The 27,718-nt window shown below is 41.1% G+C and overlaps 1 protein-coding gene across 4 annotated transcripts in view; it reads right to left on the bottom strand.

Annotated features, from left to right (window-relative positions):
• SLX4I (SLX4 interacting protein) overlaps window positions 1-27,718 on the bottom strand; it is a 203,531-nt gene that overhangs the window by 72,887 nt on the left and 102,926 nt on the right. For all 4 annotated transcript variants that reach the window (XM_011741154.3, XM_011741152.3, XM_071079663.1 and 1 more), the window contains 2 exons: window positions 5,777-5,866; window positions 1,310-1,430 (listed from right to left, as the gene is read on the bottom strand). In XM_011741154.3, coding sequence (XP_011739456.2) covers window positions 1,310-1,430; window positions 5,777-5,866 — 211 coding nt within the window. The remainder of the gene's footprint in view (window positions 1-1,309; window positions 1,431-5,776; window positions 5,867-27,718) is intronic.

The raw sequence follows: 27,718 nt of genomic DNA, 5'->3' as shown, positions 1-27,718 counted from the left end.
CACTGGGGCTTCAGGAAATGTAAACACACACAACCCTAGACGCTGCTGCTGCTGTAGGGTTGGAGTCCATGCTCCCTATGAACTGCCCGTTCTGTATATTCCCCTAAGAGTTTGAGCTGCAGGGCAGCGATGAAGCAAGCCACACCCCCATCACACACCCTGTGTGGGGGATAAGATATCTGTTCCTGTTTCAATAGCAACATGGATGAGCCCAAAGGAAATTAAGTGAAGTAAGTCAGGCACACACACAATGGAATACCATTCAGCCATAAAAAGGAATGAATTAATGGCATTCTCAGCAACCTGGATGCGACTGGAGACTATTATTCTAAGTGAAGTAACTCAGGAATGGAAAGCCAAACTCATAAGTGGGAGCTAAACTATGAGGATACAAAGGCATAAGAATGGCACAATAGACTGGGGACTCGGAGGGAAAGGGTGGGAAGGGAGTGAGGAATAAAAGACTACAAATCAGGTTTAGTGTACACTGCTTGAGTGATGGGTGCACCAAAATCTCACAAATCACCACTTAAGAACTTAACTACTGTAACCAAAAAAAAAAAAAAAAAAGAAAGAAAGAAAAAGAAAAAAAAGGAGATATATAGACATACTAAAATTTGATGATGTAATCAGAAAATAAGAAAATAGATATCACATATTCTCACTTATATGTAGAAGCTATTTATTAAAAAAAAATTGAGCTCATACAATTGGAGAGAGTTGTGGGTATTAGAAGAGTAGGAAGGATGGGGAAGGGAAGGATAGGAAGAGGTTAGTTAATGGATATAAGATTACTACTAGAGTAAGTTCTAGTGTTCTATAGCACTATAGGGTAAATATGGTTAACATTAATTTATTGTATATTTAAAAAAAAAACAAGTGAGGATTTTAAATGCTTGCAACAAAGAAATGATAAATGTTCAGGTGATAGATATGCTAATTACTTTAATTTGAAAATTACACGTTGTATACCTGTATCAAACTATCATTCTGTATCCTATAAATATGCATAATTATTACATGTCTACTAAAAATAAAAAAAACCTTAAAAATAAAAAACAATCCTTTAAAGAATTTACAGTTTCCTTAGGAATGTTTTATTTGCTATTTTTATGCATTTTGCTACCATTAAAAGTCCTGAGGACTCTTTGGTTAATTTTCTTTACCCAAACAAAGTATCTTCATTAGGATATATTTTTAAAATGTATCACTATACTAACATGACAGTCAGAGTCAAACATAATTGCCATCTCTACAGAGCAGAAATTCTATTTATTTTTTGTCCAAAATCAAAGTGCTCTGTGCCTACCTTTTAAGGACAAGGGACTGGATCTTGTGAATTCTGCATTTGATGGCCTGTGCTGTTTGCGAACTTCCAAGTACTCCTGAACTCTTGAATCAATGGTTTCTTTTAACAGTAAACAGACTTCCTAAAGCAAATAAAAAATTAGATATAACCTTAGAATCTAATGCAAAAAAGTTAACATGATACCTATTAAAAAGTCAACAATGAACATTTCATTTTGTTTGCTTTTTAATTTAGCTATGAATGTTGAAAGGAAGGTCATGTGTGCTCATGAATAACACCACAAATTTAAATTTGCTACTGAAGTTTGCTCGAAACCATGATGTTGGCTCATTGTGTGATCTGGGAAAGTCATTTCATTTCTTTCTGCCTCAGTTTCATATTTCTAAAAGAAAGATAAAAACACTTCAATGTAAACATCAGGGTGAGGAGGTAGTAAGTGTGGTAAAGAATGCTTTCATATAAGTATCAATCAGTTCTACTGTGACAAATAGAAGAAATAAGTCAAGAAGAGCCAATACTGGCTGGCATCAGGGCCCCAGGGAAACACCCAGTGTGGCCAGCCAGGGGACTGTAGACGGGGACGGGGCCAGGAGTAAGGGCATATTCATCCACTGCTGGTGCAACGGCATGGGGAACCCACACCACAGCCCAGTCAACAGCAAGCAGCCCCCCATGGTTTCAGGGGACTGTTTCATGTTTACATGCACAATGTTGCTAGATTTTTGTTCAAAAGGAGTCAGAAACAGTAATTTTTATATAAACTATCCCATTTTTCAAACTTGGTCTAAAAATTTTTTACAATCTAAGCACCATCATTCATTAGTTTCTGCTCTTGGGTTTACAAATCTACTGAAGAAGGAAACTGTTGAGCAGTGAGTTAAGCAGAGAACTGGAAATCACTAATCCTATTTTCTTCTATGCTCCTGATGATACTGTATATGCCAGTTTGTTTTTGTAAAAATGCACTACACTCATGTATTAACCGTGAAAATAATGTAATTTCTCTAAAGTAGATGAACATTTATTAGGCAACAGAAACACGTGGTTTTAATTCAATTTCAGTATTCCTTATCACTAGTCAGTTTCTGGATATGTCAATTGTTTTATGACTTATAAATATAATTGTTTTATTGTTTTGGTGTTATTTATGGCAAAGGTAAACAAAAATTTAAGCCCAACCACACAATGGGAAGATACTCTTTGAAGTTGTTTCCTGCACTAACAGGAAATTGTAACCTAATGTAGAAAAAGAGAGTAAAATAACACACAAATCTAAATTTCTTAATTTAAATTAAGAACTGATGTATAAGGACTGATGATTCCTGTTTAATTCCCAAAGACTGCAGCAAACTTGAGGTGAGTTGCCCAGGTCACCTCAAACCTGTTTTGCTGGTTTCTTGCAATGTCATCTCAGCTCTTAGAATCTTCACAAATTAAAACAACAAAATTTTTAGCTGTTCTGAGGAGCAATGATAGCAAAACTTTTCCTTTATTACTAACACTTACATCCCTCAAACAGTACAGAAAACCCTTGATTTAACTCATGAGTGTGAGTTTCTAGATAAAATACAAACACTGGTTTCCTCTCTCCTGCTTTTCATGTTGCAGTCCAAAGATGCAGTGCCTCATGGAATACAGAGATATCCCTTTACAGTTGAGTGTTTCGGCATTGTTCACACAACAAAAAGGCAGCCTTGCCGCCTCATAGGTTTTTTTTTTTTTTAAACAATTAAAGAATTTTGCTTCACATGCAGAGTTCAACTATGACTGCGCTAGAAAATATGTGAAAGACATACATGGAAACAAGGATTGCTAAAATTTGGCCATAAATGCCCTATAAGGCTAAAACTAAAAATAGTATGACAAAAATAAAGCAAAGGCTCATACGCACAAATTTTCTCCCTCTAGCTCTGGGGCTTTCCTTCCATGAGTCAGTTTGACAAATGGAAGGTAGACCAAGTGCAGTGTGATAGACACCAGTAACTGACCACACCACACTTAGCGAAGCTTTCTCTTCAGAACCACAACAATGCAAGAAAAGAAAACTTCTCAGCTACCTTTGAGGGGCAGACAAGAAGAACAAGTTAAAATCAGTGCGTAAGAGAGAGATACAGAGGGCATCTCTAGGCTAACGGGCTGTGCTCGCTTCCTCGAGTTTACAAATGGAACAGTTTGAGTTCAACTGTTTGGGTACAAAGACTACTCGTGCTGCACTCAAAGTAAACATATGGTTAATACATGTAATTAGTTCTTTTTTCTAAAAAGGAACTGGATATTCTCAGGGTTTCACGATATAAAATGACTGTTAAAATGCAATCAAATTGGTTGCTTATGAAATCCCAATCATGAGAGGATCTAATGAAAAAAAAGATGAAAGCCTGGGGACACTGAACGTAAGCTAAAGTCATAGCCTTTCCTCAACTAGCTTTTCTCCTTTCTTACACACACACAAATGATCCCAGAGGAGTTTTAACGTCAGTGAATTTTTTTGTTTTTGTTTTTGTTTTTTTTTTGAGACAGGGTCTCACACTGCTGCCCACGGTGGAGTTCAGTGGCATGATCACAGCTCTGACTGCAGCCTCAACCTCCTGGGCTCAAGTGACCCTCCTACCTCAGCCTGCAGAGTAGCTGGGATTCCAGACACAAGCCACCACATCTGGCTAATTTTTTATTTTTTATATAGATGGGGTTTCACCATGTTGCCCAGGCTGGTTTGAACTCCTGGGCTCAGGCAATCCACCCACCTTAGCCTCCCAAAGTGCTGGGATTACAGTGTGTGTCACTGTGCCTGGCCAATACACATTTTAAAAGGACAAATTAAAGAAGCAGCAGCAAATTGACTATTTGGTTTTGAGTGGCAAGCTCAGCTTGCTACAGCGACCTGCCCCTTGCAGCTGCCAGCGCAGCACTGCTCTGCAGGTCCTGTCATGCACTGTGCAGCTTTGCTAAGTCATGCCCTGCTGCCCTCAAGTAGGTACTATGAGCATCCATGCAGCTGCATGTGGCTCCTAAAAAAAAAAAAACCTAGCCTCACGCTTTGGCTATGAGGTGATTCACACACCCAGGGCTTTATTTTAAAGCGTTCCAAATTAACTGAATCTTGGGCAAAACGGACTCAATATTAACAAGAAAGGTCTAAGGCTGATAAAGGTCTAAGGTGGCAAAGCTGAAAGGGAATGGAGAACGGGCCTGGAATGGTGGATTTATAACATTGTTAATTTAAGCCAAGTCAGAAGATTTCGGGGTGAGGTCCCCTTGGGTGACTATTGGTCACTTTGGGGAAACGAGCGAACAGTTTTGAATCACAGCAACATGTGTTAGTAAGCTAAAGAGTGGAATTATATGAAGGTAAGTGGCAGTAGGAGATGTTGATTGACTTGCTAAATACTTAAAAGTCATGAAGAGGAGAGTCTACAGTTATTTACCTGAATGATAAATCCCGTCATACAGAACCTTGTGCCTTCCTTTCCTCAACTTTAGGTCACCAGGTATTCTTTGCAAAATAATGACAGCAAAGTCTTGATAATATTATCCTTTGAATGAAAATGTATTATCCTATAAAATCTTTCTTGGGAGGTGGGGATCTCTTTTCTGGTGATCTCCAAAAGCTGATTAAAAGCAATTATCACAGAAAAGGGTGGCTTTTTTTTTTTCCCCCACCACTGTCAATAGTTTCTTCTGCATATACTATATTTTAACACATTTTAAAGGTATGTAAAAGCCACAAGCTGGTTACTCTTGCTCTCTGGAGAGCAGGGATCAGAGAAGGAAGCAAAGTAATGGTGAGAGCTCAGTGCAGCTTGTAAGCCTCCACCACAAGCAGCACTTGGGTGGGATTGTTGAAACTTAGAACCAGGAGTGGATCTGGCATCTAGGCAAACCCCTTCACTTTCAGATGAGGAGGCTGAGGCTCAGGGAAGTCCAACATCACGCTCTGCTAAGCCCCCCACTGCTGGCTTTCCTGACTGACCACTGTGAGAAGTGGTCAAGTATCTCCTCACTTGTCAAAGGCTCATGATAATACAAGGATGATAGAAAATAAAAGCTGAGGCTTTAACATGGGTGTGAAGGTTCAGCCTTGTGTTAAACGCCACACCTGCTTCAGGTGCTCAGGCTATCCTTCACAACCAGTCAGGTTAAAATCCCTGATTACCTGAAATAGTCACTTTAACTTCTTCTTCTTCTCTTTTTTAATATATAGAACTCCTTCCCCCAAAACAAAGAGGTATAAAATGTCTGGTTTAAATAATAGAGTATCATATGAAGTGTATGAATGTGTCAGTTTCTGAAGGAAAAAAAAAAGTGGGTGCATATGTGTCTGTCATTGAGAATACAATTGTTTTTCAAGAATTAAATACCCAACATTTTCCCCCACCAATAGAAATGAAAGCTGGAAAAAGATAATATTTCTTGTAGCAGCAGCAGCAGCAGCTACTTGCAATTAAACAGCAGAAAGTTTTGTTGTACCTCTTTCTTCTGTTCAGAAAACCAGCTTGTATCTTTGTTTGAACCTTGCGGCAAGATATGAAGATCCACGAGGACAGCAAAATTCCCACACTGAAAGACATTAATGGCAGAGTCAGTGTCTGTGCAGCTCATGCCCAGCAAACAATGAGAGAAAATCTCACAAATTCCTATGTGGTTGCTCATGATGAAATGGCAACAAAGTTCGCTACTAGACAGAATTCTTAATAAAGAACATGGCTACAGGTCATAATCTACTACTTTTCCTAAGTTTAACATTTACAGTAGAAATGCTAAGGAGAGATGCAATGTTAATCAAGACAGGAAAGACAAAATAATCTGTCTCTGGGCTGCACCTTGAAAGGGGATGTCCAGGCATCCCGGCAGCAGTTGGAAGACGTCAAGCATTGAGAGAAGTTAAACAGGTCAGTACTAGGTAGGCTCCACAAAAGAATGATTCCATGCACAGCCAGGGGAATTCTTTCTTCTAAGCAGCAAAGAACAGATATAAGATACTGCATTTTTAGACGGACAAAAGGATTGGCTAGGACTGTACACTTTAGAATTGAAATAGGAACATGGAAGAATGAGAAATAAGCAAGAAGAGAAAAATAGACACTGAATGCTAGTTAACAAAACAAAACCAAAAATTCATTAAAGTATGCTACAAAACTGTACAAAGCCTGACTCTGTTCTTATTCTATAGGCTAGCGCTGTCCAGCACTGTAGAAAAAAATGGAAATATTCTATATATATGCTGTTCAGTAAGAGAGCCATATGTGTCCATATGTGGCTGCTGAGTACTCAAAATGTGGCTATTGTAACTGATAAGCTAAATTTTTAATACAATTTAAATTAAATTTAAATAGCTACATGTAGCTAGTGGTTCCATACTGGATAGCACAGTTACAGGCCCTGTGAAAAGTTGTTACCTTATAAATCTTCACATATGAGTGAACTAATTTCTGAGAATCACAAGATAACTGTGAACAAACTAATTTGGTAAGGAATGGGACACCAAGGTTGGGGATAGTCTGAGAGACCCAGAGGTTTGGTTTATGAGACTCAGAGGTTCAGTTTTTTCACTTCCTTGGCTGGACAGTTTTTTTTTTTTTAATTCTGTCCTATGTATCAACAGGGAAAGGAAAGTAGTTTCAACAAATGGTTAGACCATCAGATGTAAATATAAAGTGAAACTTGACACCTACCTCACGCTATACACAAAATTTAATTTGAGATGGATCACATACCTAAACAAAAAAAGCCAAAACTATCTTCCTGATCTTTGGAACAGGAAAAGATTTCTTAGGATCCAGAAAGCACCAAATATTGAGAAAAATTGTTGTAAAATTGTTAAATTTTCAAAACTTCCTGTTAACCAAAAAAGCACCATTAATAAAATAAATAGGTATGTTACAGACTGGGAGAAATGTATCTATGTATTCATAAATACATGTATCTGGCAAAAAGGACTGGTATCCAAAATATGTAAAGAACTCCTACAAACTGATATTTAAACAACAACAAAAAAAACCCAAAAAACCCGAGTTTGAACAGACACTTCACAAACAGGATCAATGAATGGCTAATAAGAAAATGAAAAAAGTGTTCAATATCATTAGTCATCAGGCAAATTAAAATTAAAATGACCAAGAGATACAACTACAATACCCACCAGAATGACTACAATTAAAAAGACTGACATAACATGAAATGTTGGTAAGGATATGGAGCAACCCAAACTCTCATACTTTCCCAGTGGAAATGTAAGATGGTCTAACCACTTTGGCAAATGGGTTTCTCAGTTCCTGTAGTTAAACGTACATTTACTTATCAATTGAGCCAATGATTCCTCCCCAGGTATTTACCCAAGAGAGACGAAGTATATGTGCACACAAAGATTTGTATGCAAATATTCATGGAAGTTTTATTTATAATAACCCAAAGTGAAGACAACCCAAAAGTCTACAACAGGAGAACAAATTGTGCCATATTCATGCAATGGAGCACTACTCACCACACTACCGACAGACTCAACATGTATTTATCTCAAAAACATTAGGTTGAGCAAAAGAAGCCAGTCCAAAAGAGCACATACTGTATGGTTCCATCTATATATAATTCTAAAACAGCAAAATCAATGTGTGATGAAAGGAATCAAAACAGTAATTTCTCATGGGGGTAAAAAACTGGGTGAGAACTGTCACAAAGGAAGTTTGTATGTGATAAGAATACTCTGTATCTTGACGGGGTATGTTATGTATACACTGTAATCAGCTCCTTTCACTATATTTAAATTATACATCAATAATAAACAATTTTTAAACACTGTGTAAAATGCACTCATACTTACTGGCAGTTATTTAAAATGCAGGTATTACGTCCCTGAAAATGTGTGGGAGACCAAAATGAAGTTTACTGGATAATAAACTGTGAAGCATGTTGAAAGATGGTTTCCTAGGATGTAAAAGAGTGCACTTTAGTGTGTTACAGCTCAGTGTGTTGCAATCAGCATTTTATTTTAATGAAAGAGAACTGAAGAGAATATTAGAATGTAATACAAAATATCAATGTGTCATATGGTAAGATCAAGAATTGTTTTGTGAAATGTAAGTAAATGTGTACTCAGTTATGATGGAAAGCCTATTTCTTATTGTGGGCTGTAATAAAAAATGTTTGAAAACCGCTCAAGTATTTAAAGTTCTTCTCAACTGTTGGTTATAGAATTTAACCTTTAAGGAGTATGCTGCCACCAGGTGGAGGTCGCATGCCACAACGACAGGATCTTAGCCACGGAATATTAACCTTTCATGTGCCATGGACTTATTTAGTCAACTGTGAAGCTGATGAAACTTGCTCGGAATAATATTTTTAAATGCATGAAATACAACACATAGGATTAACAAGAAAACCAATTACACTGAAGTACAGTTGTCTTAACAAAAGAAAAATTTGAGGCATAGGAATGTATGCACTTGTTTATTAAGGTATTGGGTCTTGTCACATAGTGATGGAGCTAGCACTAGTACAAATCTGAAGTAGTGATAAGCATAAATGGTATCTTTATTATCTGAAACAACCATAATGCAAAATGAAAAGAGCTATAATTTCTAATGGTGACAAATACTGCTAATATTATTCATATTTTTATTATGAATCCTACATTCATAATAAAAAGGAAAACTAAATTTACTAGAACTTGGTCACAATAAAGATGTAACTTTTTCCCATGCAAGTTCACTGGCCTCTGAATTCAATCACAAGCCCATTGAAGTTCCAGAGATTCTGGAATAAAAGCCCTTCCAAAGTGGTAAAATATGTCTCAACACATTTTATTGCAGGTTCCTACAGTTGTTCTTTCCTGATTTTTAAATCTAAACCAAGTTCACTGCTACCTTTTCATTAGCAAAACTAATTCTGTTTTTTTTTTCTTGTAACCCTCTCACCACCGCAAAACTAATTCTTAAAAAAAAAGGGGGGGAGGGGTGGGAATCTTAAGCTTAAGACACTTAAATTGATACTGTAACAGCAGCTTTCTGAAGAATTAACCTAATAGTAAGGTCCAATTTGGTATGTTTCTCACCATTTTGTGATCCTGATCACAAATAACCTAATCTAAGTTTGAAAATAAACAGATTGAGTAGAATGTCTCTTTTTAGGAAAATAAATTGTTAAATCTTACTGTGGTGATCAGACTTCCCTGGGGTTTCTGGAAACCTCCATCCACTGTTTGGTAGGCAGTCCCCTCCCCCGCAGGGGGCTCTCCCTCCGCAGCCTGCAGTTCTGAGCTCTCTGAACTCCCTCCCACACTAGGCAGAGGTATTCCGCCTTTCCAAAGTTCCCTGCTCTCAAAGCTTTTCTTCTTGTCTCTCATGAGAAAACAGAAGTGAAAAAAAAAAAAAAGGCTTCTTACACTACCAGCAGCACAGCCTCCCTTTCTCCTCCTCCTTAATTAGGAGACTGTTATTTCTAGTCTCAGAAGATCAGCTCTCCAGCTTTCTTCTGAGAGGAGCAACATGGTAACCATCACTTCTTTCTCCGCCCAGAACTGGTCACTCTGCAGAGGCCAAGCCACCTCTTGAGCAATCAACAGGCTTCTAGGAATAGCTTCACATCGCATGCACTGGGCTGCGAGTCCCCCAGCCAGGATCTGGTCTGGCTTCTATCCCCTCCACCCAGAGGATGCAGCCAACAACCAGGGAGTCACCCCCAACTCCTCCCTTTCCCTAACCGTCCGGAATCAGTCACGCATCTTGTCCATTTTAATTTTTTAGAGAGTTCTCAAACACACTTCTCTCTTGCTCTGTTGCTCGTATCTTCTCCCACTTGGAAGATTACAGTCACATCTATCGGTGTCCTGGATGAACCCTCAATGCATATCCGGGCAATCTCTAACCTACAAATCGGATCAGTCCACTCCTGCTGCAGCTCAGAGCAGCAAGTCACAGGCCTCTAATGAGGTCCACGTCTTTGTCTCCTGCGCCTGACTTTTTCATCCTTGGCTTACATTACAACTTGCCTCATTGCTTCCATTCTTGTTGAGCTCCTATGCATCCTCGAACCCTAGTAGGAGTGTGGCCAACTCTGTGAAGGTGTTCTGAAGTTTCTCTTTCCCTGCTCTGGACCAGCCCATTCTTCATGTGATTATTTATTTCTACATTAAATGACTGGCCCAGGTAAGGCCCCCATCCTAGGCTATAAGCTCCATGGAGACAGGTCTATACCTCTGCCAACCCTGTATCCCCAGTGATCAACACAATACCAGCCCTCGGTGAATGCTTAATATTTAATGAAAGGAAGAACAAACGAAAAAACAAATGACAGAACAAGTTAGCCCCAAGTATTGGGCAAATCACAGCCTTGTCCGCAAAGGGAGAGCTCTAAGCCCTTTCCAGGGACAAAGCCATTCCTATTTGGCCCAGTGCACTGATACATCATAGAAAACTTCCTCTCTCCCTATTCTGAAGTAGCAACAACTCTTCCATCACCTACAACAACCAGTCATTTTTCATATTTTGTGAAATGGGAATACAAGAATCTTAGGATTACTTCACTGGAAACTCACTGCCAACTGAGCGTGTTGGTTATTTTTCCTATCTCTTTCCTAAGAATTCCAGAGGTGCAACTCACACTATTTCTAAGTCCTCAGAGGTGGGAGGTCTTGTCTTCTGTGTTTATATTAAATATAAGAATAAGGATGAAAATATTAACATTTCTCACCCACAAAGCCATCTCTGGAGCATCCTCAGAAATCTTAAGAGATGTAGAAAGGTCCCCACATTCTCTCACGCACTCATTGATCATCTGAGAAACACCTGCTGAGTTTCACAGGAGCACTAGCCAGGCCCTCAGAGAGGGAGGGGCAGCAGCTGGGCACTGTGGCATGTGTGACCACGGCACATACCCAAGGACCAGAGGGAGTGGAGTGACAGCTCTGCCCGAGGAAGGTGAGGGAAGGGAAGGTGGTGTCGCAGTCAAGTACTGACAAACAGGGCAAGCAGTGCAGAAGGAAAAATGAACAACGCCCCATGCAGAGAAACAGTCTGACTAGCTCGCATGCTTTGGAGATGGAAAAGAGTCTAAATGCAGAAAAACAGGGCATTGTTGGCAGATGGGGCCAACGGGGCAGGAAGGCTCAGGCCACAGAGGGACCTTGGACAGACCGAGGTGGCTGGTGGGCTGGAGGGCTCACTTGGGTAGGAGTGTGGAGCATGGGCGGGGAAGGGGAAATCACTGGAACCAGACAGATTCAAAGTCACTGCAGGAACCCAAATAAGAGCCCAAGCAAGGTGATCTCAAGGTGAAGGGGAAGGGGCACATTTGAGGGATACTCAGAAGACAGAAGTAAGAGGATGTGGTTGGATGAGAGGGAGAGGAAGAACAAGGGTGAGGCCCAAGGCATGTGGGCAGTTTCTACCACACCCACGGGGCTTCCAGAGGCAGCTTACATACATGCGTCTGTTGCTGAGAAGCCATAAAAATCATCATTGGCATTTTACACCCACCTGGCATTGAGGGTGTAAGGCAGCTTCAAGTAACAAGGCAAACATTAAAAATGGAGAGAATAAGTAAAGGCAAACAAGGGTAAAAACATAAGATGAAACCAATGATAGGCCTGCACGAACTTCCCACCATAGTCCCAAGTCTTTGCAACATCTGGCTCTCAGATTCCTAGGGTACAAATGTGAAAATTACAGCACCAATCAGAGTCAAGAAGATGAGAAGGAATCCACGCTGATGATAACTCAATCATTTCTGATACTACAGCTAGAAGGAGTTTCTCCTAAAGGCCTCCTCAGAAAACATGGAAATTTTCTTCCTGGAAGTACAAATTTTACAAAAAAGTTTTAGAAAACATATTACATATTTTCATATTAGCACAAACTGCATATATCTTACAGCATAAAATTTTATAGTGATGTGATTTTTAAACAATCACAGTTTAAAATATGGATTGTCATTTACAGAGCACCTATGTTCCATGCACTGTGCTAAGTTTTACTCAGAGCATTCAATTAAATCTTTGCCACTCTGGTGAAGGAGCACAATGATTATTTGCATTTCATAGATAAGGAAGTTGAATTCGGGAAGGTCTAGTCCAAGATTACACAGGCAGTGAGTGCCAGACCCAGGAATCAAATCCAGATCTGAGAGACTCCACATTGCCAGACATTATTCTGAGGAAATTTAACGCCTGTGGAAGGCTACTCAGGACACGCTTCCAGCCTCATGTGGGAGCACGTTTAGGCTCTCTAGCCTGGAACCCACTCCCCTTTATTTGGGAGCTGGCCCCTATCCCCTCTAGGTGAGCGATGGCAGCCCCATGTGCCCTAAAACACCCTATGCCTTAGTGCCTGGTGACTGCACCAGGGATTCTCAACAGAGTCCCGCAGCACCCTTCCCTGGGCAGCCTGATTCCCTGTCTAATTCCATTCCAACACAGGTACAGAGAGCTCAGACACTCAAGTTGCCACTGTAGAGCACCATGCTGAAACCCAAGTGCAGTGAAGCAGTGAAAGTCCCATCTTAGAAAGAACGAGGTGGGAGGGGTGGTTAGGGAGAAGAAAGGGTGAGGAGGGGAAAGAAAAGAATGCAGGAGAGGATGACAGCAATAAACCCTGTGAGAGGTGGGGTAGAGCTGTGAGGGTAGGAAGAGAAGTCTCCTGACATTAAGAATCCCTATCCAGATAGTTAAAAGCTGAAGAAAAGTCAATGCAAGTGTTCTGTCAATTGAATTCCCTTGGCCTGTTATTCATGTGAAATACTGGCCCAGGAAATCCAAGCTTGTAGTTTACATTTAAGAAAGGGAACCAGCATACCTGTTGGATGGCATACTTCGTAAACTCACAGACAGGTCAGGAGATGGGAGAATAAAGAGTCATTCTGTTGGAATACACTATATATTTAGTCCAATTGCAAAAATTTACTAATGGTGAACAAGTGAGCAATAACAATAGTTAAGATTCATGGAGCACTTGTGTGCCAGACACTGTGTCAAGCCCTTTCTGTACATTATTGCATTTAATTCTCATAGCAACCCAAAAGGCAGACACTATTACCCCTTGGTGTTCTGGAAACACTGAGAAATTTAAAAGCACTCTTTCTCTTTTAGGAGATCACTGGTGATCATGACTGGGTTTTGTTTGGTGCAGTGCCTTGCCAACCTGGCAATACTTGTGAGATCGGGTACAAGGAACACTCCATAATCTCAGTGACAGAATTAGACACAGCCTGAATTTGAGATCATAACACACAAAGAAGGCCTGGAGAAAGTCCTTTGATGACTAATGGGAGAATGGCCTAGCACAGGAAGTCCAAAGACCATGAATCTCTTCTAATGATGCCCCAGTTTAGGGGGGGTGGTACCACCCTCCTTTCTCTACTGTCAGTTTCTGTATATACAAAATGAGTGGACCGAACCAAATTGCCTTTAAGATGCCTTCCCTTTAAGATCTCATCTCCTGGTCATTTTGGTTTGCAACCATTTACTTGGATTCTACTTGCACACATAGTGTCTGTCCTCCTGTGGAGGTTATAAAAGAGCCAAACTGAGACTAGCACCTCATGCTGTCCTCTGTCAGTCCATTATGGGCCACCTACCAGGTGGCCTTTGTGGAGGAGCTGCTTTCTGTTACCTTTGGGTTGTCAATGTCTAGTACTGGGTCTGGCACACAGATGGTTGTGAAGAGTGTTTGTTAAATGAAAACATACATCAGTGATGAAAATTAAGTGGCTGGCTTATTCTCTCTCTAGGAGGGATTACCTCCCTCTCACCTGCACCCTGAACTCAGAACAAAAAACACTACAGAATCAAGCTCATGGTTTACAACTAAGGTTGCCCCAGGTATGCACAGATTACTGTCACTCATGAATCAGAATGGCTATTTCTCCACTTTCCAGTCAATCAGGCAGAACAAGATGCAAGCACAAAGCCCTGGTTGACAATGTGAATCCAGACCCATTAAAGGGAACTTCCTTGGTTGCACATGGATGACTAGTTCTTTAAGCTTGAGTTTTTTGGGTTAAAGGGCTGCTTGGGAAGGTGTGACTTGTCTGAGGAGAAAAGGACTCAGGAGGGGAGGGAGCTCCTGTCTCCTGTTTAGTGTCTGTTGTGGAACCTCTGACTATAGGTCAAGGATGTGTAACTTCCCAATCACTTGTTTTCCACAACAGATTTATGACTATGGTTAGGAAGGATTCTACAAAGATAAAGAGTAAAACACAAAGGAAAGAGAAAGATGAGGGAAAAGCAGAACAAATGACTTAGCAGCTTCTAAAAGGAGGAGAAAATCAAGTAAGAGGCTGTGATGTCCTTCAGTAAATCACCTCTGGTATCCTATTAAGAAAGAGTTTTGTGTTTTGACCCAGAGTGCTACAGGGTGGCTCACAGTCTCCCTGGGTAAGATTTGAGATGGGAAGCAAAGTACTGCTTGGAATAAAGCAATGGTCAACCACGTTATTATGAAGGGCTGCTTAAATTTAACATATGCCCCTGGGACCCTGTGGTAGAAATCCAGGCTGAATCACAAACTCTCAAAGCCATCACTGCATGAAGAGTACATTTGGGAATAGGTTTTCAGGGGCTCCCTTTGAAAGATGAGAACTGACTTCATTTCTTTAGACACCCTCCCTAATGGTTTTCAGGACATGATTCTTTCAAGTATAACCTGCAGGTACCTTCCCTTAGTCGACTGGTCAGTGGCACAGACACAGCAGGTGTGGCAATGAGTAAAACAGTGGCTTGGTTCAGCACAGACCTGACTTCAAATCCTAGCCCTGAGCTTCAGTGGCTCTGAGACGCAGGGTAAGTTCCTCCAATGTAAAAATGGAGACAGCAATGAAAACTACCTGATGTGGTTATTTTGAGCATGACATGACACAATGTGGGCATAGGGCTTCTGCACCATGCCAGCCACACAAAAGGCTCAAGGAAGAAATACTGGCTGCTTTTCTCATTTTTTTCCTCCAAAGGTAGAATTTGTCTCAAATTCCAAAGAATTTTAAATGAATTCTGAACTGTCAGTTCCACAAGATTTACAAATACGTAGGGCAGAGGTTTCCACCTATTCCTGTTAAGAGTCAATAAATGCCTCATAATTCTTCTGCACGGTTTTACTCTGGCCACACACTGCTTCTATGAAAAAGAGCAGATGGCTTGTAATCATACCACATTACAAGTAAAAATATGAACTCTCCTCTTACATATTTCTGCAAGAAAGCACATGAAATGAAAAGATAACCTGACAGAAACTGTAATGTACTCGTCCGGAAGGCCCCTGACTTCAGAGGGTACGAAGTGGCTGGGACGCAAGCATCACTTATATTTAGTGACATTTATGCTGGTCAGGAGCATGTTCTGGATCAATTATGGCATCTATAATCTGAAAGTGGAGTATGGGAAACAACAGGAATATCAGCGCCCACAAATTTTGTCCACAACTTGATCTAACATGTGTGATCATGAGGCATTGGAATGTGGCTTTGATTTTAAACTAAGAATTAACATGTTAGAAAATATTCTTTAATATTTGTGAAGAATCTTGACATGAAAGAAAAACTTTTCAGTGTATGAGTTAGAGGAATTTATGACAAACTACATATGAGTCAAAGAAAACCCCTGTAAATATTCCCCTAGTGATCAACATCTAGGTTGGCAGATTGTTCTAAAGGGTGGCCAGTCTTGGAGGGAGATTTCTTGAAGCAGGAAGGAAGAGGAGAGACAGGTAGCATAATTTTCCTACCTCTGTGGGTGAAACCAAAGCTTCTTTGATAAATACTTTGGGGATTCTGGATGACTTAGAGGAATTGTTTATTTGTTTATAGGTAAAATAATTTAAGGAATCCCCCCGTAGTGGTATTTTTACCCTGGAATCTTCTCATCTACTTTCTTTCTTTCTTTTTTTTTTTTTTTTTTTTTTGAGATGGAGTCTTGCTCGTCGCCCAGGCTGGAGTGCAGTGGCACAATCTTGGCTCACTGCAAGCTCCGCCTCCCAGGTTCACACCATTCTCCTGTCTCAACCTCCAGAGTAGCTGGGACTACAGGCGCCCGCCACCACGTCCAGCTAATTTTTTGTATTTTTAGCAGAGACGGGGTTTCACCATGTTAGCCAGGATGGTCTCGATCTCCTGACCTCGTGATCCGCTCGCCTCGGCCTCCCAAAGTGCTGGGATTACAGGCGTGAGCCACCGCGCCCGGCCCTCATCTACTTTCTAATATAACAAAAGACTTGCCAGATAAAGCTATGACAGGTACTCTCTGCTCAATCCAGCTGTCATTTAATTTTTACTGGGGTATTAGTATTGTATGAGTACTGTTTTGTTGTTTGTTTTTTAATGTACAGCTGTGTCACAGAATGAGTACTGTGTATCAAGGGGGTCATACATTTACTCTTTCAAAGTGGGTGTCAACTTTGACAGGCCAAAGATAGGGCTAAGTGTGATCTTTACAGGAGACAAACAGCATTGAAGTATGTGGCTGTAAACTAAAACACAACCTCAGAATGAGAAGTTTCTACTATTTCAGGGCTCAGGGTTACCAGAACCTTGGAGAGCCCCAACAAAGTCAAATCCTAGGCCTGTTTGTGCCCTTGGTCACACTGATCATCCTGGCTCTGCTAGTTCAGGAAAGCTCTCTGGGTGTATGGCCTTAGGGATATTTACCCACTAGAGCCTCGAGCCTAGACTACTGGTTCTCAGAGTACCAGCAGCCGAGGCATCTCCTGAAGCTGATTTGATGTGCAAATTCTTGGATCTTACTCAGACCTACCCAATCAGCAATTACAGAGAGGGAGCCCAGGATCTGGTGTTTTAACAAGCCCTCCAGGTGATTCTGGCACATGCTGAAGTTTAAGAGCCACTGCTACAGGCCCCCTTGTATCCTGGAAGAATACTAATAGCATTCTCTGTAGAATACAGTAACTTCTTTTGAGGTTACAATAGAAAGGAAGAAAAAAAACTCTGATGAAGTTTCACCCTGTTATACAACAGGAAATATATTCACCAGAATATATTTTAACTGTAAAACTCACAAGTAAAAAAATCACTGTTTTATCATAATTACAAGAAAATAGTTCCTTTAGTGTAAATTATGAGTTTATTTAAAAACAAAAAACAAGGCTGAGCATGGTGGCTCATGTCTATAATCGCAGCACCTTGGAAGGCCAAGGTGGACAGATTGCTTGAGTTCAAGAGTTCGACTGTAGCCTGGGCAACATGCCAGAACCCCATCTCAACTAAAAATAAAAAAATTAGCCAGGAATGGTGGTGCGCGCCTGTAGTCCCAGCTACTCAGGAGGCTGAGGTGGGAGAATCATCTGAGCCTGGGAAGTCGAGACTGCAGTGAGCCAAGATTGTGCCGCTGCACTCCAGCCTTGGCAACTAGAGTGACATCCTGTCACAAAAAAACATTCTCCAGAGGTGAATGTGATGTGTAGCCAGCGTGAGAGCCACAGATAAAATAATGCCTTGATGAGCATCTTCAAAATTCACCTCTGAATTAGGATGATAAAGATGATGAAAATCCAAAGGGAAAAAGAAATCTACCTGCTGGATGAAGGGAGAGCCTTAGGAAGAAACAGAAAGGAAAGGCCAGAAATGAAAAAGAAAGGGAGCTGTGAACTCCAAACAATTAAGGAGCAGATACAACTGCATTTAAATCCTTTAATGAGTTCAGATGACTGGGCTCAGAGGAATCCATCCCAGGGCACCAGAGCCTGGCACGACCACCGGGATGAGGAGGAGCACAAGAGTTACACGGAGAACCTAGAGAGACACAAATGATGCTGCACTTTTGAAAAAGGAGGCAAAGATGGATTTTACAGCTATACATTTAATCCATAACAGACTATTAGGGGAGAGCCTGAAGAAAATCCCAGTTATGAAAAACTAACCTCATTTTCTTCTTTGACAATATTCTTAGCTGCCATGACTGGTGAAGGCAGTTGACAAAGCACACGTGACCCTCAGCCAGGAATCAAATGAAGTTCCTCATGACATCCTTTTATTCACGTTACTCCACTAAAACACCTTTTGTCACGGTTATCAATGATCTGCATGTCGCCAAGCCCAATGGCCAGTTCATGATCCTCATGCTACTCTACCTCTCAGCATCATCTAACAAAGTGGATCTTTCACTTCCTGCTTTCCTTGATTTCTTGGGACACCACAAGTCAGCTTTCCTGGTTCTCCTCCCTCCTCATTGGCCACACTTTCTCAGTCTCTGCTGGCTTGTCCCATCACTTTGGCCTCTAAACACTGGAGAGTCCAGGGCTCAGTCCTTAGACCTCTCCTTGCCTCCATCTGCACTCTCATCAGTCTCAAGGTTTCAGACACTGGGCAGTTTACATGCTGAGAGCTCCTAGTCTTTTTGCTGTAGCCTGGACCTCCCTCTCGCCTGTAGATGCATATTTCCAATTGCCTACTGTGCATCTCCACTTGGGTATCAAATAGACACCTACAACTTAACAGGTTCAAAACCAAACTATTAATGTTTACCCTCAAACATGGTAACTAATGGTAACTCCATTCTTCAGTTGTTCAGGTCAAAAACGTTGGAGTCATTTTTGATGCCTCTCTTTCTCCCATATTGCACATCCAATCTATTAACAAACCCTAAGAGTTCTACCTTCAAAAGGGTCTGGCACATGGTAGGAGCTCAATAAATATTAAAGAAATGAATCTATGAATGAACAAGTGAGTCCTGAATAAAACAACAGAAAAATAGAAGTGGATGAAATGACAGGTGGGTTCATAACCAGTTAAACAGCCATAACCACAGGACCCACTAATCGCCAAACAGCAACCTGGATGGGGATGGTGAACAACTTTTTCCTCCACCCTGGTCTTGGTCTGCATTTCCAGCACTAGCATGGATAAATATAAAGGGGACATACCCACAAAACAGGTGGATGACACTGCACAAAAGAGGATAGTGAATATCTGGGGTAGCAAAAACTGGACTGGCAAACAAAACAAAACCCTAAAACCGGACCTCTGTGCTTCGGAGGGAACTAACTAGAGAGAATGTAACTAGGATATATGTAAGGGTCATATAACATTTGGCTCCAAAAAACTAACAGCCCAAGTGGAGGCATTCTTAGTCAAGAGTAAGTGCTGTGAGCAGGCAGCAGTGTCGTGGCTGTAAATGATGTTAATTTCATCTTAGGCTGCCTTAACAGCAGTGGCCAGGAAAAGTGACAGGATGAGGCTTTATACATTTAGTGCTCAATTACTCTCAATATTCAAATTGAGACAAACTGTCACGTACCCAAATGAGAGTAATCAGGATAACAGCAACACTTAAAATGTCATGAGCATCAGCTGAAGAAAGTAAAATGATAACCTAAAAAAGAATAGCCAGGATAATATAGTATTAACAGGGCTTTCAAAGGTGGAAGAATAATCCTTCTTAGTTCTCTAGGGCCTTAAGGGATACAGAACCAGATGAAGCAGAGAAACCATAAGGAGACAGGTACTGGCTCCACCTAAGGAAGACGATCAGACCAGCAGGGCTTTTCAAACAGGAAGTGATCTGCTGCAGGGGGTGTGTGCTGGCCACTCAACCCGGGGCAGAAAACTCTATTGACACAAAGCCCATTAAAATGGGCAACTGAATCAATATTGCACTGTTACCATAGGCCACTGGTCTCCCTGTGAGGAGTAACGAAAACTACACAGAAAAGGATCTGCTGCTGGCTTGCTGCATTGGACTGATTTAGTTACTTCAACCATCCAATGCACCACTGGTTTCCTGGTTTTTTGTTTAGTTTACACCTAAAAATGTGGGGTTATAGACCTCAAAAATCTGAGAAGTTGACTTTTTAGTGACACTTTAACATACAAAGCATGGCTTCAGAGTCATACAGATACATAGGTGTGCAAACACCGGCTGCCCCCTTCACTGGCCACAGAGCCAGAGCCAAGTTTCTCAGTCTCTCTGAATCTTAATCCCTTTATCTGTACAATGGGGACAGTAATCCCTGCCCTCCCAGAGATGTTATGATTAAATTTAAAAAGAAAACATAGTGTGCGGTGTCCACAAATAGGAATTAACTAATTGGGAGTAGTTAACAAACATCATTCTCAGTCTCAGTATCTTGTTTAACAAGGGTGACAAAATTGACCACTGCTGTCCAATAACATTCTGTGAAGATGCACATGTTCTGTATCTACAATGTCCAGTACCTTAGCCTCAAGCTACATGTGGCTATTGAGTATCTGAAATGAGGCTGGTGTGAATTTTAAATTTTGTTTCTAATTAAATTGGTTAATAAGCAGTTAATTTATTAACTTAAACTGCTACATGTAAACTAGTCACTGCCACACTGGACAGCCTAGACACTTCCCTAAAGTGACTCCTGGTTCAGAAATCCTGGTTCTATTATTTTAGTGAGAGACTAAAACCACAAAGGGCAAGCAACATCGGGAACCTCATAATAGGAAGTGCCCAGTGATGTAAGGGGAATCCCATCCTGCAGGGAATTCCAGAAGGCTCCTAAGGACTACATGTAAGGGAATGATAGGGACTAACCTGGGAAATTTCTTTGAACTTTAGCAAAGAAGGTGCTGATCCAATAGAATTGTTTTATTTTAAAGGTGTTTTCCTTGAAAATAGAAAATGAAGCAATAAAAACTTACTGACAAGTAAAGGACTAAGAAGTTTGTTTCCCTTCACCTTTCACCCTCACTCAGCTTTATCAAATCAGAAAACAAAATTCAAAATTCATCCAATGCAAAATAATCCCTTAGTTTTGCTGAGAATGAACCTTAAAGTTTGGCGCTGAATTTCCCTCACTATTCTGCTCTGCTTCTAGAACTCAGGAAACAATCCTATGACTACTTTCATCACAGAGAATTTCTACAGAATGAGTAAGAGTTCAAAGGGAATCTTCAACCAATTCATGCCTAAGGCAGGAAATTGAAATGGGACAGAAGCATGTTAAACAAACACAGGCGAGGTCTGCTGGTGAGAGCTGAGTTTTTCTTCCTCTGACCCATTTTTAGAGAACTACAAAGAGGAATAAAGGGAGGTCGTTAATTGGTCACAGGACTTGTTTAGAGCCACCTCTACTTTCCTTTTCTAATTGACTGCTGGGAATAACACCCTCTTCAAGGAATGCTCAAAGGGGAAACGTGCTGGGACAGGAGACCACTGATGAAATGGCTTCAGAAGCCGAAGATCATTAATTAAGAATATTTAGAGTGAGGCTGAAAGCTTGGCTGAAACGAGTGGGAGGGACAAGTCAGTATCAGCTGCTACCTACACATTAGCAATTAAACCTTATAAAGGCTCTCAGTGGAAAGTTACATCTCCCAGGCATCCTCCTGGGATAAGTGAAGAGCCTCCTGAGCCACATGAACTCTCAGAGCCATAGCACTGTCTTCAGAGCAATATTGCCAGCATCCACTATTACATACCCTTGATTCTCAGGATTTGGTGTCTTCAAAACACCACTACCCATTGCCTGACATAGTGTTTCTCAAACTTGGGCAAGCATCAGATTCACCAGGAGGGCTTGTTAAAAACACACATTGATTAGCTTTGTGCTCGGCTAGGTTAAAAAAAAAAAAAAGAAAAGAAAGAAAGAGAGAGAGAGAAAGAAAGAGAGAAGGAAGGAAGGAAGTAAAGAAAGAAAAGAAGCAAAAAGAAAAGAAAAGAAAAGAAAAAGAAGCACAAATTGCTAAAGCTCAGCCCCACGGTGAGGCTTAAACCTGGGGTGAGACTGAGAATGTGCATTACTAACAGACTTCCAGGTGATGCTGATGCTGCTGGTCTACAGACCACACTTCGAGATTCACTGGCCTAGAAGAGTGGTTTGCAACCCTGGCAGCACCTCAGAATCACTTGGGGAGCTTTTAAAATAATAACTGTGTCCAAATTCTACGCCAACGAAATCAAATCAGACTCTAGGGGTGGGGCCTGGGTATCAGTATATTTTAAAAGCTCCCTACCCAATTCTAATGTGCTGGCTGCGCTGAGACCCACTGCTGAGATGGTTACCTTCAACTACTTAAATCTAGAGACTACATATACTCTGAACAGTTTAATAATTATTCCTTGTTTTAAGTAAATTCCATACCTTCCACACTCATAAAATGAAAAAGAGAGGCGGAAAACTACCTTGTTTTTCCTTACACATTAGAGATAGGGAGGCAGATTCTGGTGTCTGCTTGATTCCCACCTGCCCTTGCTGGTGATGATCACTTTCTTCTTTTTTTTTTTTTTTTTTAACAAACCAAAATATAATGAGCCTCTTTGCACCTGCAGATGTCACCCTCCACTCCAATTCTGCTATTTAGACAGGATTCCCTGCAGATTTACTAATTAGAGCAACTCATGCTTTGTGAATACTGATAAATCTTCTAGCCCCTTTAAAACGTGGTAGGTAGCAAGTGATACATTTTCATGCCAATCCTACAACTATTTGAGGAGCAGACAATATTTCCAAAACACTCAAATTCTTCTAATGTTTCTTCCTTCAGTCTCTTTTCTATCCTCCTTGAATGCCTTTTTTTCTTTCTAAATCAGATTCTACTTTTCCTTCATCTATCATCTGCCTGCCTGTACCCTTCCTTCATCACCTCTGCCTTAATGTGACAAGTGTAAACTTTACAATTATTCTTATGAAATAAAGTTTTATGGTGCCTGTTCCCAATTTAACAAACAAGGAACTGAGTATTTTTATTTGGTGAGATAAAAAGACACTAAATTATTTTTGGTATGTGCCTCCTGATTAACTCTGCCTTGGGCATTAGTCCTCAACAGGAAACTTATTCCCCACCCTTAATTCCTTAAATTAAGAAACCTTCAGGCCACAATCCATTGTGTGCCATAAATCAGCACCTATTGGTGAAATGTGACAATACAGTTTGCCTCAAAATAATACAGCCAAAGAAGAAGGTCTGGTGCGGTGGCTCACACCTGTAATTCCAACACTTTGGGAGGCCATGGCAGGTGGATCACTTGAGGTCAGGAGTTCGAGACCAGCCTGGCCAACATGGTGAAACCACATCTCTACCAAAAAATTCAAAAAATTAGCAGGGCATAGTAACATGCACATGTAGTCCCAGCTACTCGGGAGCCCGAGGCAGGAGAACTGCTTGAACCTAGGAGGCAGAGGTTGCAGTGAGCCAAGATGGCACCACTGCACTCCAGCCTGGGCGACAGCGAGATTCTGTCTCAAAAAAATAAAATAAAATAAAATAAAATAAAAAATAAAAAATAAAAAGATGAAGGGCCATATCAATAAGAATCTAGAACTGTAATTTTAGATTCTTAATCAGGAGGTGATTTTGTTCCCCTCCTCCCTGTGTACAATGTCTGGAAACATTTAGGACTGTCACAGCTGGCATCTAATAGGTAGACTCCAGGAATATTGCTAAACATCCTATACTGCACAGGCCAGCTCCCACCACAAGGCATCATCTGGCCTATATTGTCATTAGTGCCAAAGTAGAGAAACCCTGGTCTAAAAGCTTCTGCATGGAGCCAGCTGACTTAGCCCTGGAGAATTTGCAGGGATCGAAGGCCAAGAGGAGGAAGAAAAAGAGGGACAAATGGCCCTGGGTCAAAGAGGTACTACAAAACACTCAGCCAAAGAGTGTGGATGCTGCTCATCCTCCCAGCTGCCCGGAACAACAAAGAAAGGGTCCTCTTAGTCTTTACCTTGCCAGAAGTTGTCAATGAGGGCTTTCTTCATGGGATTAGGGTTTAATTTGATCATAGAAAGAATTCTATTCCATGATTCATCACCTGGCCGGCTGACAAACTACCCCAGCTCTATAAAGCATTCTTACATCACTGTTAGCTTTTAACAGGGCCTAAACCAATGAAGGAAGAGCTGAAGGCAAGGAGAAAGGAATTAAAAAATAAATTCAGGAATTGTGAACAGATAACATTTTAAAAATAGGCTATCTCATTACTTTTGTCAAAATCTAAATGATCATGTTGTCCCTTCTCTTGAGAGACCTTGTTACCTAACCATTTTTATTTTGGGTAATTTGTATGGGGTATTCGCATAGGGGTAAAACGTTAAGATTCTTCTCATGTATTATTAATGTCATAAGGAGGTCATGATATTAGATGTATTTCCTGTTGCTATTCAATTCCTAGAAAAATTACATGAATCAACTGAATGGTAAATATCAAATTGATCCAGCTTAAAAAGATTAACATTATGTCTTTAGATCCTAATATCCAAACGAGTATGGTAGCTAGCTTTTATCTGTGATACTCTTCGGGCCAAACTGCAACCTAATGAATTACTTAGGAATCTAAATTTTAAAAAGGGTTACAGTAAGGAAGTACATGCCTCACGAAATAGTGTTTTCTTTGTAAGTATTCACTGTGGGTTCCATTAAACACAAAGCCCACTTAGTTGACTGGAGTATTTACCTTCTTCCCAGTTGGGAAGGGAAAGGGAAGTGCCAACCAAAGATTGGTCACAAAAAATTAAGCACTGGGTAGGGCAACAAGGACTGCCCTTAAAGTAGTTCCTGCATAAACTGCCATAGTAGCCCCATATCTTCATTGCCCCTTCCCAATGTAGTAAAACATATTCTCACGTTTTACCATGTAACATAAACTCATCTCTAAATTATAAATTGTGTAAATATGTTACCAAGAAACGCTAAAATCCTATTGAATATGAATTGTTTATCCCAGGCCTCTAATGTTCTGTGCCCTAAGCTTCAGAGATATTAGATACTAAAATTTGATTAAAACCATATTCCTTGCATTTGCTGCCATTATCAATGATGCAAATTCACACATGTGTTAGCTAATGAAGCAGCCAGACAGGGTTTCATAGGCAGAGACAAGGCTGAAAGAAATCTTTTTTGCCAAACAGAAAGTGGCCCAACTGTGGGAAATGATATGGATACCCAAGGTAGTCCTCAAAGCCAAAACTGTAAATAAGGTTAGACCCTCACATGGTTCCATGGTCTGAGTATACATTACAACATTTTAAACCAAACATTCATTTCATTGTAGGGATTTATGCCAGCTGGCATAGCGTAGTTGACCAAAGTGAAAAACGAGCTTGAGTTTTCCTTCCTTGTAAAACTCAGTACATTTGTAGCATTAGCCCCTTACCAGAAGAGGGCAATGGTGGCCAGGCTGGCATTATTCACAAAGAACAAAGTTACCTGCAGCCAAGGTAACGTTTGCCAAGGGGGCCAGACCTTAGGAAACAGCCTGCAGAACTGCTGGCTTCTGAGTGTCACACATGCAAAGAAACAAGGCTCTCTGCCTTTCCTTTTCCTTGCATGAACTAACAGGCGACTGAAAGATTAAACCGTTCCAATATTTCTAAGTGATGACACAGAAGCACTGCTCACTGCAACCGACTCACCACATTTATTTAATCTTTTTTTTTTTTTAAGAGACAAGGTCTTGTTATGTTGTCCAGGCTGTCCACAAATTTCTGGGCTCAAGCGATCCTCCTGCCTCAGTCTCCCAAAATGCTGTGATTACAGGCGTATGCCATCAGCGCCCAGCCCTACTCACCACATTTTAAAGTTACCCTCTCCTCTGTCCATACTAGCTATAACACTCTTCACATTCCAAAAAACAAGAAGGTGTGTTAAAGATCTCTGAGTGGAGAATTATTATGTAAATAGTATATAAGAAGTTTGCAAATTATAGATACCGTGAGAGCCATTCTAAATTCAGATTCAAGTTCACCCACAGTGCCCTGACTTTTCAGACTTCCCTGGTGGAGTCTACGGAGTCCATTTCTGCTTACTTTTCTCCCTCACTAGTGTTTCCAGGCTCATCTTTCTAAACAGTGTGCCTCCAGCTCAGGGTCTTCAGGCTTTCTCAAAACAAAGCATTCTCCAAAACCCTTGCCCCTCTGAAACCATTTGATCTTCTATGCAAATTTACTCAATATTTGCTTTTTAAATACATTAATCTCTAGTGAAGGAAAGAACTTGTTTTTAGCTAATAAAATTCAGGCATATGTGAGTAGTGAACACCTGGGTGGAGGGTTGACGATGGAGCTTGAACGTGCAAGCAACACAGGTAGTTACATTATTCTCTCCTGGTTTAGGAATTCATAAGACTAAGGATGAAACCTCTTAAGTTCATACCTTGACTCTTACCCTAGACAAAACTACATGTTCTTGGGCCAGGCATGGTGGCTCATGCCTGTAATCCCAGTACATTGGGAGGCTGAGGACGGTGGATCACCTGAGGTCAGGAGTTTGCGATTAGCCTGGCCAACATGGTGAAACCCTATCTCTACTAAAAGTACAAAAATTAGCCGGGCATGTTGGCACACACCTGTAATCCCAGCTACTTGGGAGGCTGAGGCAGGAGAACTGCTTGAACCCAGGAGGGTAGTGGTTTCAGTGAGCCAAGATCGCGCCACTACACTCCAGCTTGGGTGACAGAGCAAGACTCCGTCTCAAAAAAACAAACAAAACCTGCACGTTCTTTCCAAACCTGCTCCCTCCTCCTGTTTTGACTCAGTCAGTGGCACTATGACTTATCCAGTTCTGAGACCTCCACACTTCCTCAGCAGCCATTTGCAATTCATCACTTCTAACCCCTTTCATGCCTCCAGGCCAAGCCACCACCTGCTGCAGCCTGGCTGGGCCTTCTGTAACCGTCTTCCATGGTCTCTCCCCTGCAACAACTCACTTTCAATCTATTACCAGTCTGTTGCCAGAGTGATCATGTCATGCCCTGCCTCCACACCCCAAACCTCATCCCAGCTGAAAACCTTTGGAGGGGCCTTCCACTCCTCTCAGAATAAAGACGAAAATTCTAGGAAGCTGGTAAGAGGTTGACCATATCCCAGTATGCCCAAGTCAGTTGCATTTTACACTTCTCTATCCAGGCGTAATTATTAATAGCTCCCCCTTTTGCTCTAAAAACTATCTTGATTTTCCTAACAACCTATGTGGTCTCCTTTCATGATAACCTATGTGGTCTCCTACAAGTATATGATAACCTACAAGCCTCTGTGAGGTCTGGCCCCTGCCAGCTTCTCCAGCACCATGCCAACCCACTGTCCCCTGTGCTCTGCTCCAGCCCTGCTGGCCTCTGTTCATGCACTCGTTTTTAATTTATTGAGCATACACCAGACGCCAGCCCTGTGCCAGGAGCTGAACACAGAGCAGGGCAAAGCAGAAAGGACCTTGGCTCTGCTGGAAGGAGCTCCCCATTCCTTCTTCTATCCCACCTTCCCTAGGCTCAGGCTTGACTCGAGGCTCCTTCTTTATGGAAACCTTCTAAGGCTCCAGACCAGGGCAACCCACCCTTTATCTTACAGGCAGCATCATGTACCTCTTTTTGAAACAATGATTCAAGATTGCAATTTTTCCTGCTTCTGTGTGATTGATGTGACTGCCAGCTTCCTCCAAGAGACAATAAGGTCTGCATCTATTTTTGTTAGTTATTGATGATTGACACCCTAATGCTTACCAATGCCTAGCCCACAG

Source organism: Macaca nemestrina, chromosome 15, assembly GCF_043159975.1.
Source record: "Macaca nemestrina isolate mMacNem1 chromosome 15, mMacNem.hap1, whole genome shotgun sequence".
Classification (NCBI taxonomy): domain Eukaryota; kingdom Metazoa; phylum Chordata; class Mammalia; order Primates; family Cercopithecidae; genus Macaca; species Macaca nemestrina.
The sequence above is the reverse complement of the archived record's forward strand: the minus strand, read 5'-3'. Positions and strand labels throughout refer to the sequence as shown.